At 50.6% G+C, this 16,764-nt stretch overlaps 1 protein-coding gene across 1 annotated transcript; it reads right to left on the bottom strand.

The window, feature by feature from the left end:
* Nucleotides 1-2,442: 2,442 nt before the first annotated feature.
* Nucleotides 2,443-16,329, bottom strand: PAX4 (paired box 4). Its single transcript, XM_028165177.2, is given in 11 exon segments — nt 2,443-2,511; nt 2,513-2,566; nt 2,900-3,058; nt 3,343-3,398; nt 3,783-3,852; nt 4,200-4,282; nt 4,471-4,596; nt 5,190-5,265; nt 5,580-5,795; nt 6,079-6,262; nt 16,301-16,329. Coding segments are annotated over 11 exon segments (1,122 nt in total).
* Nucleotides 16,330-16,764: the final 435 nt, after the last annotated feature.

Below are 16,764 nucleotides of genomic sequence, written 5' to 3'. Positions count from 1 at the left end.
AGTAGATTAGCAACTGTTACAGAGGGGCTAAAGAGTAGGACCAAAATGAAAATTTTCTCTTTGACACAATCAGAACTGTAAGGGAGTGGAAGAGGGAAAATTGTTCTCATTGTTAACCCAATATTATATAAAGCAGCATGCAGACTGTTCCTAAAAGTTTCTCAAATACCAGTGATGCCTGACCCCTAGTGCACCATCCCATAAGCAGTGCCTGGTTTATAAGTCCACTGAGAAGAGAACCTGAAACCAGAACATGAGAGAGATTCTGTTTGGATAGAGGAAAATGATGTCAAGTTTCTGTAAGTATGTTTCTCCTCAAGAACATGAAAGAATTTTGTAAACATTTTAATCCAATAAAAAAAGGTTGCAAACACTAGAGGCCAGGGCGTCTCCTTTCCTGCAGAACATTAAGAACAGGCCAAGGATGTGGAGTGGAATATAGTCTTCAGAGATAAGACGTTGGGGGTCATTTAGTGGAGAACCCCTTCCTCAGCTTTCCATAAATACATCTACACACTCAGATGCACAGGCATGCATGTGCCCAGGGACACACACACACACATTGGTCTGCCCCGCTCCCCGGAAGTGGTCATCCATCCTCCACTTGAATGGTGCTCAGCCATGGAGCCTCCAATGACAGCTGCTTCCACTGCTGAGGTCAGTTTTGTTGCTGAAGTGAAGGGCATATTCTCAGCTGTACTGTGAATGTTGTCACCCCACAAAACCTCGTCCATTTCCCTGAGCGGTCTGTCCAGCAGGGTCCCCAGCTTGAGGGGAGAGAAGGCAGGGCGGGGCAGGCTGCACTCTATTACCCTCGGAATTTCATTCCAGAGCTGTGCTGTCCCATAGAACTTTCTGTGCTGATGGAAATGTTCTATAAAATTTACTGTCCAATACAGTAACCTCGGGCACATGTGACTGCTGGGCGTTTGATTTGGGGCTAGTGTGACTGAGGGGCTGAATTATTCATTTTATTTCATTTTAATTACACTTTAATAGCCACATGTGGTCGGTGGCTATTTACTGAGCCCCACAGCTCTAGAGTATTCGATAATAAAGAGACTTCCTGAAGGACAACTTCTGCATTTGTACCTGTCATAGATGGGAGTAAACAAACATGCCCCCAGTCCCCCCCTACCCTACTTTGCACCATCATCATTCCATCCCCTGCTCTTCAAAAAGGAAAGAATTTGGAGGGATGAGCCCATCCCCCATTCCAAATATCTCCTCTTTCCCCCTTTCCCCCCATAGCCCTCTCTTTCCCTGCATCCCAAGGCTTCCCAGGAGGAGCCTAGAGATTTCTCTGCAGGGAGACAAAAATTGAGATGAGTTGGAACTTACAGCCAAGAAGAAGCAAGCAAACATGCCCCAGGAGCACATATAAAGGGATGAGCAGAATATAAAAAGGGTCATTTCCTCTCTGTGTGCTGTTGTGTAAAAAAAAAAAAATACATATGCAATTAAGGAGTTCATGTCTCTCTTCTTAGATTAAGGAATTATTATACATTTTCTTAGATGTGGTCATGGTGTTGTGGTTATGTAAGAAAATTTCCCTTATTTTTTGGAGATGCCCGCTGGAGGGCTCAGGGGTGACATGCCATGAGGTACTATCAGTGTGTGTATGTGTTATGTGTGCATACATGTGGGTGTATGAGCACCCAAACACCAAAATAGGTACATATGTAGATACAAACATACATAGATAAATACAAAGATTAGATAGATTGGATAGGTAGATAATAGCTAGATACCTAGTTATAGAGACACATAAATATATTAGATGATAGCTAGATAGACACATAGTTACACAGATAACTAAATGAGACAGATAGATAGATAGATAGACAGATGGCAAACTTTTTTTTTTTTTTTTTTTTTTGGCTGTGCTGGGTCTTTGTTGCTGCTCGTGGGCTTTCTCTAGTTGCGGTGAGTGGGGGCTGCTCTTCGTTGCGGTGCGTGGGCTTCTCATTGCGGTGGCTTCTCTTATTGCAGAGCACGGGCTCTAGGCTCACGGGCTCAGTAGTTGTGGCGCACGGGCTTAGTTGCTCCGCGGCATGTGGGATCTTCCTGGACCAGGGCTCGAACCCATGTCCCCTGCATTGGCAGGCGGATTCTTAACCACTGCGCCACCAGGGAAGCCTGATGGCAAACTTTATAATTGTTAAATATAGGGGTGGGATTATGAGTGCTCATGAGAAAAACATGACAGACAACAGAACTACTGCTAATTTAAAAGATGTTTTTATCACTGCCAACTGGAAGCGTCTTAAGGCCAGTGTGAGAAGTGGGTGGGCACGGCTTCTGCAATCAGGTGACACATAAGAAGGGCAAGGTCCACAGATGAGGAGGAGACACAGGAAGGAGGAAGGAGCAATGCTCTACTTGGGCAGGCGGTATCAGATCCTCCCCATCCCATCTCCTTTCCACTCTGGACCACCTCCCTCATCCCAGGCCTCAAAGTGGGGAGCCAGGCCAGAGCAAGACCTGATGGGTACCAAGACTGGCGATGGGGGCAGAGGAAGGAAGGGCAAGGATGGCAAAGCAGGAGTGAATCCAGGGAGCTCGGCTGTGGGGGGCAAGTAGCCTGTAGGGATGAAGAGAGGTTGAGCTTGGGCTTGTTGCTGCCACCCCACCCCTCAAAGTCACTGATGGGGAGAGGGGCGGACATCGGTTCTCTACACTGGATATGCACACTTGAATCTCCATCCCAGCCCCCTTGCCCGCTATGGCCGTCAAAGGTAGTATAGACTCAGGGGTACTAGTCTCCCCAACTTTATGAGCCATGCAAAGAATGAGGAAAGCTGTATTGAGGTTCCTTTGATGACCCCTACTGGGGATCCGTGCCCTCCGGTGGGTCAAGGAGTCAGTTAGCCTTCCCTACGCCCTGCAGGAGTGAGGCCTGGCCTGGATTCTTACCCCAGCAGGGCTTGAGACAGGCTTGTGGAGGAGTGTCACTCAGACATCTGTCTGATGCTGTCCCCCAGAACCGCGGATAGCCGGGGGGAGCCAAGGATTCCAGGGCAGGTAGGACTGCTGTGGACACACTGCCGGGGGATTGCTAGAAAAAGCAAGAGGAAACCCTTAGCTGCCAGTGATGCCTCCTGTTTAGCATGACTGGGACCCCAGGGCTGCACGACCCCACCCCACCCCCAGGGCTGTATCCTGAACAACTTCAGAGGGAGCCATTCATATGGTAAACTCTGAGGATGGCACTTTCTGGCAGCAGGTACTGTGGGGGCCCGGAGGAGTCATGCATTCTAGCTCAGGCACCCACTGGGAACGGGACAAGCAGTGATCCCTTCAGTCTTCCCAGTTCACACGCTTCCCCCTCTTCCTGGATACCTGTGCAGAGACGGTCCCTGCGGAGGCACTTGGTACAGTCAGGTCCTGGGAAGCACCTACAAGGTAAGGGTGGATGCACCAGAGGGAGGAACAGGGGTCTGGGGAGCAGGGGGTGGAGGTGAGAGGCAGGGAGGTTCCAGGAAAGGCAATGACTTCTGGGAGGGCTGGGAGGAGATGGGTGCTACAGCCCCAAACTGCCCTCCTTCCCAGGGCGGGGTCTTGGGAGACTGGGGGAGAAGGATTTGATCCCAGGGATGGCAAACTGGGGGCGGTGCAGCCCTGAAGAGCAGGGACTGTGTATGTCCAGCATCTAACACAGGGTCTGGTGCATGGGAGGTGCCGAGTAAATGTTTGGTGGTTGCATGGATGGATGGATGGATGGGAAGGAAGGAAGGGAGGAAAGAAGGGTAGGTGAGTGGATGGATGGGCAGAGAAATCACCTGGAAACCGCATTTCCCCCTTGAGCTTCTCTTGTCGGCGCCATTTGGCTCTTCGGTTGGAAAACCAGATCTGAGGAGGGCAGAAAGCATGCGGCTGGCTGTGCGCTCCAAGGCCCAGCACCTACTGCTCTCACCACGTGTTCCTGACCTTGGCTCGGAGCGCAGACCCTTCCTCAGCCCTGACGTCCTCCCTTCCTGCTCTGGCCTGGGCTCTCTGTCCCCTTCCTCCGTGCTAAGGCGTGGAGTGGGGAGTGGAGGAGAAAGCTCAGCAGAAGCTCAGCAAGGAGGGACCCGTCTCATTCCTGCTCCGAACGAGCCCGTCTGGCCACCGTCTCCATCTCCCCGGAACCCGAAGCCTGCCGGCCCAGACGCTCTGTCCTTGCGGTTCGTGCGCGCTGTGTGGCGGAGCTCACTCACCCTCACCGTGTCTTCAGGCAGAGAGGTGGCAGCAGCCAGCTTCCCGCGGGCCACTGAGTCAGGGTACTGCCCACGCCGGAACTCTGCAGAGATGGAGGCTCACACAGCAAGGGCGCGGGGAGAGGATCAAGGCCCCGCTCCCCGCCTGTGCCAGCCCCGAACTGCCCTACTCCCCGACGCAGGGCCATCCACAGCCTCCAGCTCCCAGCCTTGGCCCGCAGGCCTCCGGGCCGTTGCCTCCGTGGCCCACCGTCCGCCCCAGCTCTGGCACCTTTCTCCAGCGCCTCAGCTTGGCCTGGGGAGAAGATCGTCCGATTCCGATGGCCTGTCCCTGGGTGGGGACCCCGGGGCACCTCGGAGCCACTAGGCGGCGTTGGAGGAACTGGAGCCAAAACAGCTGCAAAGGGAGACAGTGGCTGGTGCGGGTCTGTGATGGTGATTCCTCTGGTCGAATGGAGTCCCCACGTCCCTGGTGCTGTAGGCAGGGCACAATGCAGGGTGAGAGCAGAGCCGCACCGCCTGGGCATCCACAGTTACTCGGGGGTCGCCGCAGGGGCACTGGGTGGGAGGGTTCGAAGCCGTGGTGGGAGCGTGCTTAGCATTTGGGGGGAGACAGCCGCAAGGATGGGCCAGGCTTGCGTGATCCCACAGCACCTCAAAAATGCTCTGAGGAGCTGTGAACAAGGCAGGGGGAGGGCGTGGAAGACCGAGTCCTGTCGTCTCCTTCTCGGCAGATCCTGTGAACTTAGAGACCTAGGGAGCTGGGCTCTGTTCCAGGACCTGCCAACAACTAGCTGGTGACCTTGGGTAAGTTACTTCCCTTCCTCTGAGCCTCCATTTTCTCCTGCTAGGCGAGAATAAGACCCCCTGTGAGGCCCACTTTATTGTCTTGTTGTGAGGGTGATCCAAGAGAGAACAAGAAAGGGATCTGAGAACTTAAAATGCTTAGGTTTGGCTCTGAACATCCCTGGAGGCCGCTCCAAGACCCACCTGGCAACCTGAGCTGTGCCCCGGGCAGTCTCTGGTCCTCCTGTATCGCCCGCAGGACTCGGTTGATGGAGGAGACCTGAGGATGTGGGGTGATGAGTGGGGAAACGGTGCCCAGCCCAGGTTGCATCCTGAGGGTGTTTCCCCAGTATCCTCTCTCTCCTCTGTCCCGGCCCAAGGACAGCCTCCTTTCAGCCCCACGCTTTCTTCTTCTCACCTGTCTCACCACCACCGCTTTTCAGAAGAGAAACTTCTGGGTCAGAAGAGAGCCCAGGAGCCCCGCCCCTCAGCCTGGGAGGCACCACTGCCAAGTAAGAAGGGATCTTCTTCTCCCTCCCCAGACAACCAGTCTGGCAGCCGCAGTTCCGGTTCTGGGGAGGGGAGGGCACTTACACTGGGAGTCTTGTCCTGGGTGCAAAGCCCTTCAGCGCAGAGCTGGCGTTGGATCTCCCAGGCGAAGAGGGCTGGGCACTCACCCTTCAGCTGGGCGATTCGAGCCACCACAGGTGGTGTGGCCAGGCGCGGCTTGCTTCCCCCAATCCCCCTGGGCTCCAAGACACCCGTGCGGTAGTAACGCCCTAGGATCTTGCTCACACAGCCATTAGATACCTGGGTCAGGTGAGAAGCAGGGACAGGTGAGGCATGATGGGCAGAGGGTGAGTGTCCCTGGGACAGAAGGAAGCTACAAGGCAAAGTGAGACTGACTGAATCAGGCCCCAGAGTCGAGTCTAGCCTCACCTTTGGAACCCTGAAGCTCCCTATCCCAGCCCTCAAGGAAGCAGCCCAAGCCCCAAAGGCCCTCTGAGTCTGCAACAGCCCCAGACTTGCCTTAAAGGGGCCGCTTCTCCCTGCTTCTTGTGCCCAGCACTGGGTGAAGGTCCCAGCACACTACCTTAAGGCTCCGTGAGATGTCACAGGGCCGCATCCCGCTGACGGCCAGCCGCACGATCTGCTGCCGGGTGTCCAGGGGCAGAGGCCGACCATTCACAAAGAGCCCCCCCAGCTGATTCACACTGCTGACCCCTGGGCAGGAGAAGGAGGCATCGTACCCGAAGTCTCCCCTCTCCCCAGCCCACCTGCAGCATGGAGGACCCTCCTGGGAGAGGGTTACTCAGGCCCCGCTAGCCTGGCTTCCCACCATAGAGAAAATCCTCTCTCCAGGGGACTGCTCCCCTTCTGCTCCCAGGGTCCCCCAAACATGCCACTTTCTCTGGGAGCTGGCTCATGGGTAAGTCTTTGCTCCTTGGCCACGTGCACTGGCCCTCATTGTCTAAGGGCAGCAGGGTGGAGCAGGGAGAGAGTGCCCGGAAGGAGCTCCCCAGAACGCTGGCTGAGGGCAGATGAAACCACACGGATGCAAGCAGAGCCCTGAGCCATTCCCGCCCTCCTGTGATGCCCTATTCTTCCCACTTCTCCTGGGCATCTTACCGTCCTGCAGCATGCTCCAGGCTGAGCCTCCTCGCAGAAGGGCAGGAACTGGGAAGACTGGGGAGGGGAGTTCCTCCTGGGAGCTCCTTTTTTGTTCTTGAAGCTGGACCTGCAATAATCGAGGGTTCTTTGGGTGGAATCTCTTGCTTAGAATGGCCTTGGGGTGTTTTGTGATAGAAGATAAGGTTTCTAAAGTTTGCCAGTAGATTGGCTATGGAAACTCAATTTCTCTTTACTAAACCTTTGAATTAAAACATCACAGAGGCAGCAGAGGACTGGATCTTTCTGGATGTCCTGATAAGGGCCTGGGAGGGTGGGAAGGCTCTCTTTCTCACATGTTCCGTACAAGAGGTCAGGTAAAAATGGATGATGCTTTCCCTTTTCCAAATGGACCACTGTCACCTCTGACCCCTCAAAAGTCTTATCAGCCACCAGGTGATACACTTGGGACCAAGTCCTGCCTCCTAAGCTCAGGATGCTATGCCCAGCCAGAGAGGGCACCAGGGACCAAAGATCTCCATCGCCCTGGTCTGAGGCTGGGGACCAGGTTCAAGGCTCTGCGCTTACTCTCACGCAGGTCCTGACGTTATGTTCTCCAAACCACCAGCCAGAAAGCTTCCTTCAGAGCACCTCATGGGAGGGTCTTGCTCTGGTTTTTGATACTCTCCAAGAAGGTCTGGGGAAACACCAGGGCTCAGCTCTATCCCCAGGCATTGAGGCTTGTGTCCCACCCCCTGGAAGTAGAGATGAACAAGCCTGAAGTCCTGGCTTCTCCCGGAAGACACCTCTCTTGACAGCTTCTAACCTGCTGGGGTTGCTGCTCCCTGTTAACTCTGGAGAGGTCTAGATCTCATACTTTCAGAGGCCAAGTCTCTGGGACCAGACACTCATTCTTGCAACTACCGTTTACCGAAGGCATGTCAAAGCGAGAGAGGGAGAAGCAGGAGAGAGCTGTCTCTGACCTGTATAGAAGCCAATGTGAGCACGAGAGAGTCTCTTGGCAGCCCGGGACACAGGTCGTGGGCCACCATGTCCGTCTTGCTTTTATCCGCTAGTAATGGGAGTTGAAGCCGCCTCCTTTCATGCCTGGACCCCTGGCAGGGCTGGAGGTCACCCCAGAGAATAGCTTATGCATAGAACTTGCCTGTAATAACCATGCCATCTTGGCTCAGTTAACTAATCTGCAATTATTTACTGAATAAGGTATTAAGCATGAGCACATAGCTGGTTGTTCAAGATGAAGGGAGTAAAAAGAATAGGGACCAGGTTTTTGCCCTCCAAGAGATTACAGTGCAACCAGGGAGAGGGGACCAGCGCGGGGGAAACAACAATAAACTCACAAAGACTATGGCAGCCAGAGCGATTTGATAAAGTTCAGGAGATAAATCAGCTTTTACTCACTCCTCTCTAGACAGTTAGAGACACATTCCCTGAATGCTCTCATCTTTCCAGAAAGTCAGGAAGGAAAGCAGAGGTTTCTCCAAAAAGAAAACTGAGGCATAGATTGGGGTTCCCACAAATCAGGGGCCACCCAGGGAGTAAAGCTCAAGGAGGTTTAGAAGGCAGTCCCTCCTCAGAAGCTGCAATTTCCAGCTTCTAATCCTGAGGCTCTCTTTCTCTGCCTCCACCCCTGCTGCCTCCAAAGCAATAGAGAGAGGAAAGTCAATCTGGGGATGTAAAGGCTATGCCAGGATAGCGGGGGCAGGTGGAAGCTCAGAAAATCAGCCAAACCCTGAATCCTTGATAGGACTGTGTTCCCCCTGAGTGATCAGAGCTCAGAGGAGCTGTGGGGTCTCAGGTTCAATATCCAAACCTAAAGCATCTCCAAACCTAAAATCACCCCAACTCAAAACAGAAAGCCATCCCCAGTCACCGCACCACACATTTCCAACGTTCATATTAACTTGACTGATGAAATAACTGGTCCTCACAAGATGGGAGAGCAGGAGAGGGGGCTGAAGGGGCAGGAGGGTGGTGACTGCAAAGACAAAGGACGAGAGAAGTTGGCTTGGCCACACAAAGACATGGAACCAGCGTGAGAGGCAGAGCAGACAATGAGCCTGCGGTGAGCTACCTGTTTGGTGGGGGGGTCTCAGTCTCCTGACCTGGGCTCCTGAGACCCCTGCAGACTCCAGGGATGGTGGTGGTCTGGTCCTGCTAACAGCCTCCACTCTGCTCCTGCTTCAGTCCTGCCAGGGGGTCCAGAGCCACAGAAAGCCCGTGCTCAGGAGCAGAGGGCAGCCTTCTGGGAGCAGCCAGTGATGTCACAGGCCATGAGCAGAGGAGAGAGGAGGAGGGAGGTGTGCATGGGGCTGACTGACACCGGCCCCGAGTCAGGGCAAACCACAGCCAGTGACCCAATGTGTCCTTCCACTGGAAGTCCTCAGAGCCCACCTTGAGCCTACCTGCCACCCTGAAGCAGGTACAGAGCCAGTCTCATGCAGGCCCCCTGGCTCCTGAGCGCACACACTCAGGGGCCAGTACTCCTGAAGGGAACGGGGAATCAGGAGGATGGGGAATTTCAGACTGTGTCCCCAAGGCTTTGAATGCACAGAAGCCCAAACATGAATTCCAGAACCACAGACACAGCTTCCCAGCCAGAATGTACTTCTGGGTTCTGGGTCAGCTCCTGGGTCCTATGTATATTGCTATAAAAGGTCAATGGGTATATAGACCAACACCTAATTACTGGCCAAGTCGGCTCATGGATCTCTGAGAATGCGGTGCACATAGAGAGAGTATCACATAGCACCAGTTCTTCCCAAGAGTGTCCTCACCAATCCTTCAATTGGCTCCTTGACTGAGGTGATGCCCAGGATGAGTTCTTGCCTGGAAACTGGGGGACCCTGGACTTTAGAACACTGGCAACAGGAGCGATGGAGGGAATGAGCCTCTGAAGGGAGTTAGGTTGCAGGTGGGGTGTTTATCCATTTCTCGATTTATCAGGCTCCATTCTACAAGGGATTTGGTGCTTTTAGACTCTGAGTTATGAATGACACTCCTGTTCCCACAGAGAACACCACAGGTTATCTGGATTGTTGTTCAGCTGGGGGGTCCAGTAGCTGGAAGGGAAACAAAACCCCCAGCGCATGGAAGCTTTGTTGCCACCATGGTCTCGGCCAGACCCCTTGTGAAGGAGCTGGCATGGAAAGCTCTTTGGGTCCACCGCATACCTTGGTGTCTGTGAAACCCTCTCAGAAGTCAGGCTGAAAGTAAGCAGGGTGTGGGGCTCTAACACTAGACCCAGAGCGGGGAAGAATAGGTTTCAATGGTAAATGCTTTGGTTTGGGGGGCAGGGGTGTTGATGTTGTATGTTCAGCTTGATCCTAGGATTGGGAACTCTTATTCTCAAAGCAGGGCCAAATATATCACAGAAGTGGGTTTTCTACCTTACCCTGACATGTACTGCCCTTCTCTTCCAGCCTCCTCCAGCATCCTCAGACTAGCCTGGAGCCCTGGGGGACAGGGGAGACTGCAGCAGGCGGTTTCAGCACCAGGGGCAGGACAGCACACGCTCTAGTGGCTGTAGAGCCATTCACTCCCAGGGCAGCTGGCACTGCTGGGCCCTCTACTCAGCCATGCCTGGGTGAGAGGAGTTCCCGAGGAAGGCATGTGGTAGCTCTAATCTTAGTCCTCCTTTCCTGCCTCATCCCTTCCTCTTGATTTGCCCCTGCATCTGGGGGCCAAAGGCTCCATGTCCAGACCCACTATTCCCATAGACAGCTGTGTGAGGGTGGAGATAGGGGTGTCAGGGGGAGAAGGGACAAGACCTGGCAGATGGTGGTGGCAGCGATTTCCCCCATAAACTACCTTCTCCCCCCGCCTTTACAACACACTCTTGGGTCTGAACAAACAGAGGCTTTCGACCCAGAGGTGATGGGGGGAGGGAAAAGAGAGGAAGGACCGTGGCAGGGGGGCCTAGCCAGCCCAGAGGCTCAGCCACTCAGCCCTCTGCCCAGCGCACCAGACTGTTTGAGGAGCAAATATCTGCCTTCACTGTCTGACTCTCTCAGCCTCACCCCCACCCCAACCCCGGGCTTGGGGCTAATTGTCCCTCATTCACTGGGCCCAGGCCCCAGGCTGCCGCCAGCCCCTGCCATCTGCTCTCAATTATACATTAACTCAGAGGTCTTGCCACCCGCCAGCCAGCCTGTGCGCCCCTCTCCAGTCCGCCCATGGCCATTCCTGCTTGTCCCTCGCCCTGTTGTAGAGCCCTGACCGCTGGCTTCTTCTGCCCTTGGGAGCCCCTGGTGTAAAGCCCTGTAGCTATGGGAAAAGATCTGTCCTCAGGAGAGGCCGCTGGAGTTCCCCTGCCCTCCTCAAGGGGCCAGCAGACAAGACAAGCCCGTGCGTAAAGCTGGAGAGGGCAGGGCGCAGCCAGAACAGAGACCGACGGCTTTGATCTGACACCTCACCCCGGGCTTTGGGCACTCACTGGGGGTGGAAACGCCAGTTCCAGGCTGTTTCCACCCCTCCCTGTGGCACCTCCCTGTAGGCTGTGGGGTTCTGGCTCCCGTCTTCCCTCTCTCCAGCGAGCCCCACCTCCTGCCAGCCCTCAGCTTTCCAGAGCGCACTGGCCACCTCGCCAAAACCACTCTCTGGCAGCACGTGCCTCCGAGTTGAAAGTCATAGTAGTTTCCCAGCTACAAAAACATAGGGTATCTTCAAGTTCCTTGGATATTCCTAAGCTTGGTGCTAAATCTGCAACTGCTTGCACCGCCAACCCTACTCTCCCAGCCCAGACCCCACTATAACACTTGCAAATCCCAACGCTTTTCCGCTCAGCGTCTGAAACGCTGGCTACTCAGCTCCCTCCCTCTGAATGTGCCACAGAGAGAGTGAAGAGCGCTTCCTCCCAACTGGGGACACAGAAAATGCCCCCCCTTTTCCCTCTTTTTCACCGCGAGCCCCTATCCTCTGAGCTCAACCCTCCCCTTGTTTCTCCTGGGACCAGGCTTTGCCGGGCGGGGTGGGGAGTCTTTATTCCCCTAGACAACCCCCAGCAGAGCTGGGGAGTTCAGGGGTTAGAGCCAAGGGCTCCAGGAGGCCAGGTGAGGAAGAGCCCAGCCCAAAGCTGCCAGGTGTGGCACTGTGGCCTCAGACGTCAGTGGCCCATCACTTGTGGAGAGTGAGTGCGTCCTTGGGTCCGAATGCACATCAGACCTGCCCGAGGGGAATGGGCTGCATCCTGACTGGGGTTTTCAGACCCGCCTGGTGACCCAAAGTTCCATGTATTCCTTGGGAACTGCTAGCTCTGCGCTCTGCAGATCTTCCCCACTCCATCCTGCCCAACTTTGCATGAGGTGGAGGATCTGGGGAGGAAGGTAGCATTCCATTTTTAAAATACATTTTATTTTAATAGGTTTTATATTTTAGGACAGTCTTAGATTTACAGAGAAATTTCAAAGATAATACAGAGAGTTCCCACACACCTTATACCCAGTTTCCCCTATTATGAACATCTTACATTAGTATTTGTTATAATTAATGAACCAATATAGATATGCTATTAATAACTAAAGTCCATACCTTATTCAGATTTCCTCAGTTTTTCCCTAAAGTCCTCTTTCTGTTCCAGGACTCCATCCAGGACACTACATTTAGTCACCAGGTATTCTGAGGCTCCTCTTGGCTGTGACAAGTTTCTCAGATTTTTCTTGTTTTTTATAACTTATAAAATTTTGAGGAATTGTAGACATCCCTTAGTTTGGATTTGTCTGATGTTTTTCTCATGATTAGACTGGGCTTATGGGTTTTGAAGAAGAAGACCGAAAAAGGTAAAGTGCAATCCTCATCGTGTCACATCACACGTCAACATGACTTAACCTCTGTTGATGTTGACCTTGATCATCCGGTTGAGGAAGTGTTTATTGGGTTTCCCCACCAAAGTTAATCTTTTCCCCTCTTTTCCATACGGTACTTTTCTGAAGGAAGTCCTATGTACAGCTCACACTTAAGGAGTGGGGAGTTACGCTTCACCTGCTTGAGAGTGAAGTATCTACATTGATTTTGGATTTCTTCTGCTCAGGAGATTTTTTACTTCTCTCACGCTTATTTGTTCAGTAATGTATGTCTATCAACATGCACTACGGATACTTATTTTATTCTTTGGAATATTATTATCCAATATACTACTTTTTTTGTTGCTCAAATTGTTCTAGCTTTGGCCATTAGGAGCTCTTTCAGTTGCCTCCTGTGTCCCTTTGACATGCCCCCATTTTCATGGGGCTCAGTTTTTGTTTTGTGTGTGTCTGTGTGTGTTTTTTTTTTTTTTTTTTTTTTTTTTTTAAAGTTTTACTTGATTTTATTTATTTATTTATTTTATTTTTGGCTGTGTTGGGTCTTCGGTTCGTGCGAGGGCTTTCTCCAGTTGCGGCAAGCGGGGGCCACTCTTCATCGCGGTGCGGGGACCACTCTTCATCGCGGTGCGCGGGCCTTTCTCTATCGCGGCCCCTCCCGTCGCGGGGCACAGGCTCCAGACGCGCAGGCTCAGCAATTGTGGCTCACGGGCCCAGCTGCTCCGTGGCATGTGGGATCTTCCCAGACCAGGGCTCGAACCCGTGTCCCCTGCATTAGCAGGCAGATTCTCAACCACTGCGCCACCAGGGAAGCCCTCTGTGTGTGTTTGAGTATCTCCTTATTTATCTTGTATATTTCCTGCCCCAGGCCTAGAATCAGCCATTTCTCCAAGGAGCTCTGGTACCTTTTGTTGGAGAATGGTATGAGAAACAAAGATCTGGGCACTAGGTATGCTTGCTGCTACTGGGGTGTCAGTGCTTCTGGGTTCTTTCAGCTGACAGAGCAAAGAAATATACATGAGTGTACTAATCCATGTATATAGACATATCTATAAATAGTTCCATATGTAACCATTTGTATCGATATTAAACTAAACATGAGTTCATACTGATGTCTCCAACTCCAATCCATTATCACATGGATCATTCTGGTTTCCTCCCTTGCTTACCTGTGAAGTCTGTACAATACGTAAGTACAATTTATTTTACCTTTAGTCTTACAGACTCCACTCATTTCCAAAGTTACTTAAATCAAGTAACTTGATTTTCCCCACTCCCGTCCCTGAAGCTGTTTCATACATTTGTAGTACACTTCGATTATTTAGTCATATTCTGCAATTCATTTTAGGATTCCCTGACCTCTAGGTAGTTTTTTAAAATTTGTATACGTTAAGTTTCATTCTTTGTGCTGTAAAGTTCTATAAGTTTTGATAAATGCATAAAGTTGTGTATCCACAAGTACAGTATTACACAGAGTATTTTCACGGCCTTAAGAGATCCGTAGTACTTCACCTATTCAACCCCCTTCCCTCCCCGCAAGCCCCTGGCAACCACTGATCTTTTTACCATCACTATGGTTTTGCCTTTTCCAGAATGTTATGTAACGGAATCATACGGTATGTAGCCTTTTCAGACTGGCTTCTTTCACTTAGTAACATGCACTTAAGATTCCTTCATGTCTTTTCATGGCTTAATAGCTCATTTCTTTTTAGCACTGAGTAATATTCCATTGTATGGATGAAACACAGTTTATTTATCCATTCACCTACTGTGGGCATAAGTTTTCAACTCCTTTGGGTAAATAGCAGGGAGTACACTTGCTGAATCACATGGTAAGAGTATGTTTAATTTTGTAAAGAAACTACTAAACTGTCTCCCAAAGTGGCTGTACCATTTTGCACACCCACCAGCAATGAATGAGAGTTCCTGTTGCTTCACAAACTCATTAGCATTTGGTGTTGTCAGTGTTTTGGATTTTGGCCATTCTAATAGGTGTCTAGTGGGGTATATCATTGTCATCTTAACTTGCATTTCCTTAATGATACAATGTGGATAATCTTGCCATATGCTTTTTGCCATCTGTATATCTTCTTTGGTAAGATGTCCAGTTAAGGTCTTTGATCCATTTTTTCATCATGTGTTTGTTTTCTTATTGTTAAGTTTTAAGAGTTCTTTGTATATTTTGGATAATATTCCTTTATCAGATATGTTTTTTGCAAATATTTTCTCCCAGTCTGTGGCTTACCTTCTAATTCTACTGACGTCTTTCAAAGAGCAGAAGTTTTTAATTGTAATAAATTCCAGCTTATCAATTATTTCTTTCATGGACCATGTCTTAGGTGTTGTATCTAAAAGTGCATCACCATATCCATAGACTTTATTTTTTTTAGAGTAGTTTTAGGTTCACAGCAAAATTATGAGGAAGGTACAGAGATTTCCCATCAACCCTCTGTCCCCACACACGCACAGCCTCTCCCATATTCAATATCTCCGGTTTGTTACAATTGACGAACCTAAGGTGTAAATTTTGTAGATGTTCTTTATAAAGCTGAGGAAGTTCCCCTCTTTTCCCAGTCTGATGAGAGTTTTATCATGAGTAGGTATTGGATTTTGTTCAATGCCTTTTCTACATCAACTGAAATGATTTTGTTTTCTTCTTTAGCCTGTTGAAGTGATGGATTGTATTCATTGATTTTTAAATGTTGAACCAGCTTTGCATACCTGGAATAAATTCACTTGGTCATGGTGTATGATTCTTTTTAGACATTGTTGGGTACAAATTACTAATATTTTGCTGAGGATTTTTTTTTTATCTATGTTCATGAAACATACCGGTGTTCAGTTTTCCTTTCTTATGATGTCTTTAACACTTTTGATATTAGGGCAATTAATATTGGTCTCATAAAATGAGTTAAGAAGTGTTCTCTCAGAGATCCAGCTTTGAGAGTGAGGACAGGATTTATCAAGCACATGTATAGAACACTCGATATAAGTATCACACAATAATTGTTGTTACTACTATTACTACAACTATTATGTGCCAACAGGTAACGCTATTATCTATTGACTGCGTTCACCTGTTCCAGCCTAGGACATTCCCAGCCCCACCCTTGCTGCCTTAATTCTGCACTCCCGTCATTTCTGTCTCTCTGCTCTTCAGTTTACCCTCTTGATCTCTGGGCTCATTAAGCCTACTATATGAAATTCCTTCTCTGAACTAGAGTCACCTTATCTGGAGATAGTGGGGTGGCTATCTTTCTGCTGCCTTTGAAATATCCACAAACTTATGCACTTTTGAAAGGGAAGAGGAGGAGGAGCATGAGTCATTGATGATCCAAGGTCTTTGCCTCTATGCTTTTTTTTTCTTAATTAATTAATTTATTTATTAAAAAAAATTTTTTTTGGCTGTGTTGGGTCTTCGTTTCTGTGCGAGGGCTTTCTCTAGTTGCAGCAAGCGGGGCCACTCTTCATCGCGGTGCGCGGGCCTCTCACTATCGCGGCCTCTCTTGTTGCGGAGCACAGGCTCCAGACGCGCAGGCTCAGTAGTTGTGGTGCACGGGCTTAGTTGCTCCGCGGCCTGTGGGATCTTCCCAGACCAGGGCTGGAACCCATGTCCCCTGCATTGGCAGGCAGATTCTCAACCACTGCGCCACCAGGGAAGCCCCTGCCTCTATGCTTTTTGAAGGTTGTGGGATCTTCGTCTTGGTCTCACTATAGAGTGAGAGGGGACTGAACTGTTTTAATGTAATCTAGTCATCACTGAAACTATGTCTGTAACAGGTCCTACCTAGGAAAGCTCAGTGCTCCAGCTTGGGTAACTTTCTACTGCTTAGCAAGACCCAAAAGCAATGGGGAAGAAAGCTCCCTCCCCAAGGATAAGGATCTTACCTCGGTCCCAGGAATCCAGAGCTTGTCATCTTTACTGTGTCTACAAAGGCCCCCAAAGCAACACCTGCTCAGCCCAGCAGAAGTCACTCTACTACCCAGAGGACAAGCTGTGTAAAGACAGGTAATTATAAATCAAGGCTCATTACTGTCTCTGGCTTGGCACCATCAAGCACAGTAACCAGGCTTTGAATGGTCCACGTCCCAGGTTTCATCATCAGCCCAGCTGGCATCCCTTTCACCACCAACCCTCAGCTTACCTAATTCCGCTTTACTATAGTCCTCAGGTCCACTTGCTCGCTCTTACGCTCTCAAATCTCCACTACATGAAATCAATTATTTTAGCCTTCCCTAGACTGCTCCACATTTCTCTCTCTCTCTCTTTCTCTCTCTGTCTCTCTCTCTCTTTTGTGGAAGAAAGTGCAGCAGTGATGTTTCATGGAGGCTTCTGTTTACTCTCTGATTCT

Source organism: Balaenoptera acutorostrata, chromosome 7, assembly GCF_949987535.1.
Source record: "Balaenoptera acutorostrata chromosome 7, mBalAcu1.1, whole genome shotgun sequence".
NCBI lineage: Eukaryota > Metazoa > Chordata > Mammalia > Artiodactyla > Balaenopteridae > Balaenoptera > Balaenoptera acutorostrata.
The sequence above is the reverse complement of the archived record's forward strand: the minus strand, read 5'-3'. Positions and strand labels throughout refer to the sequence as shown.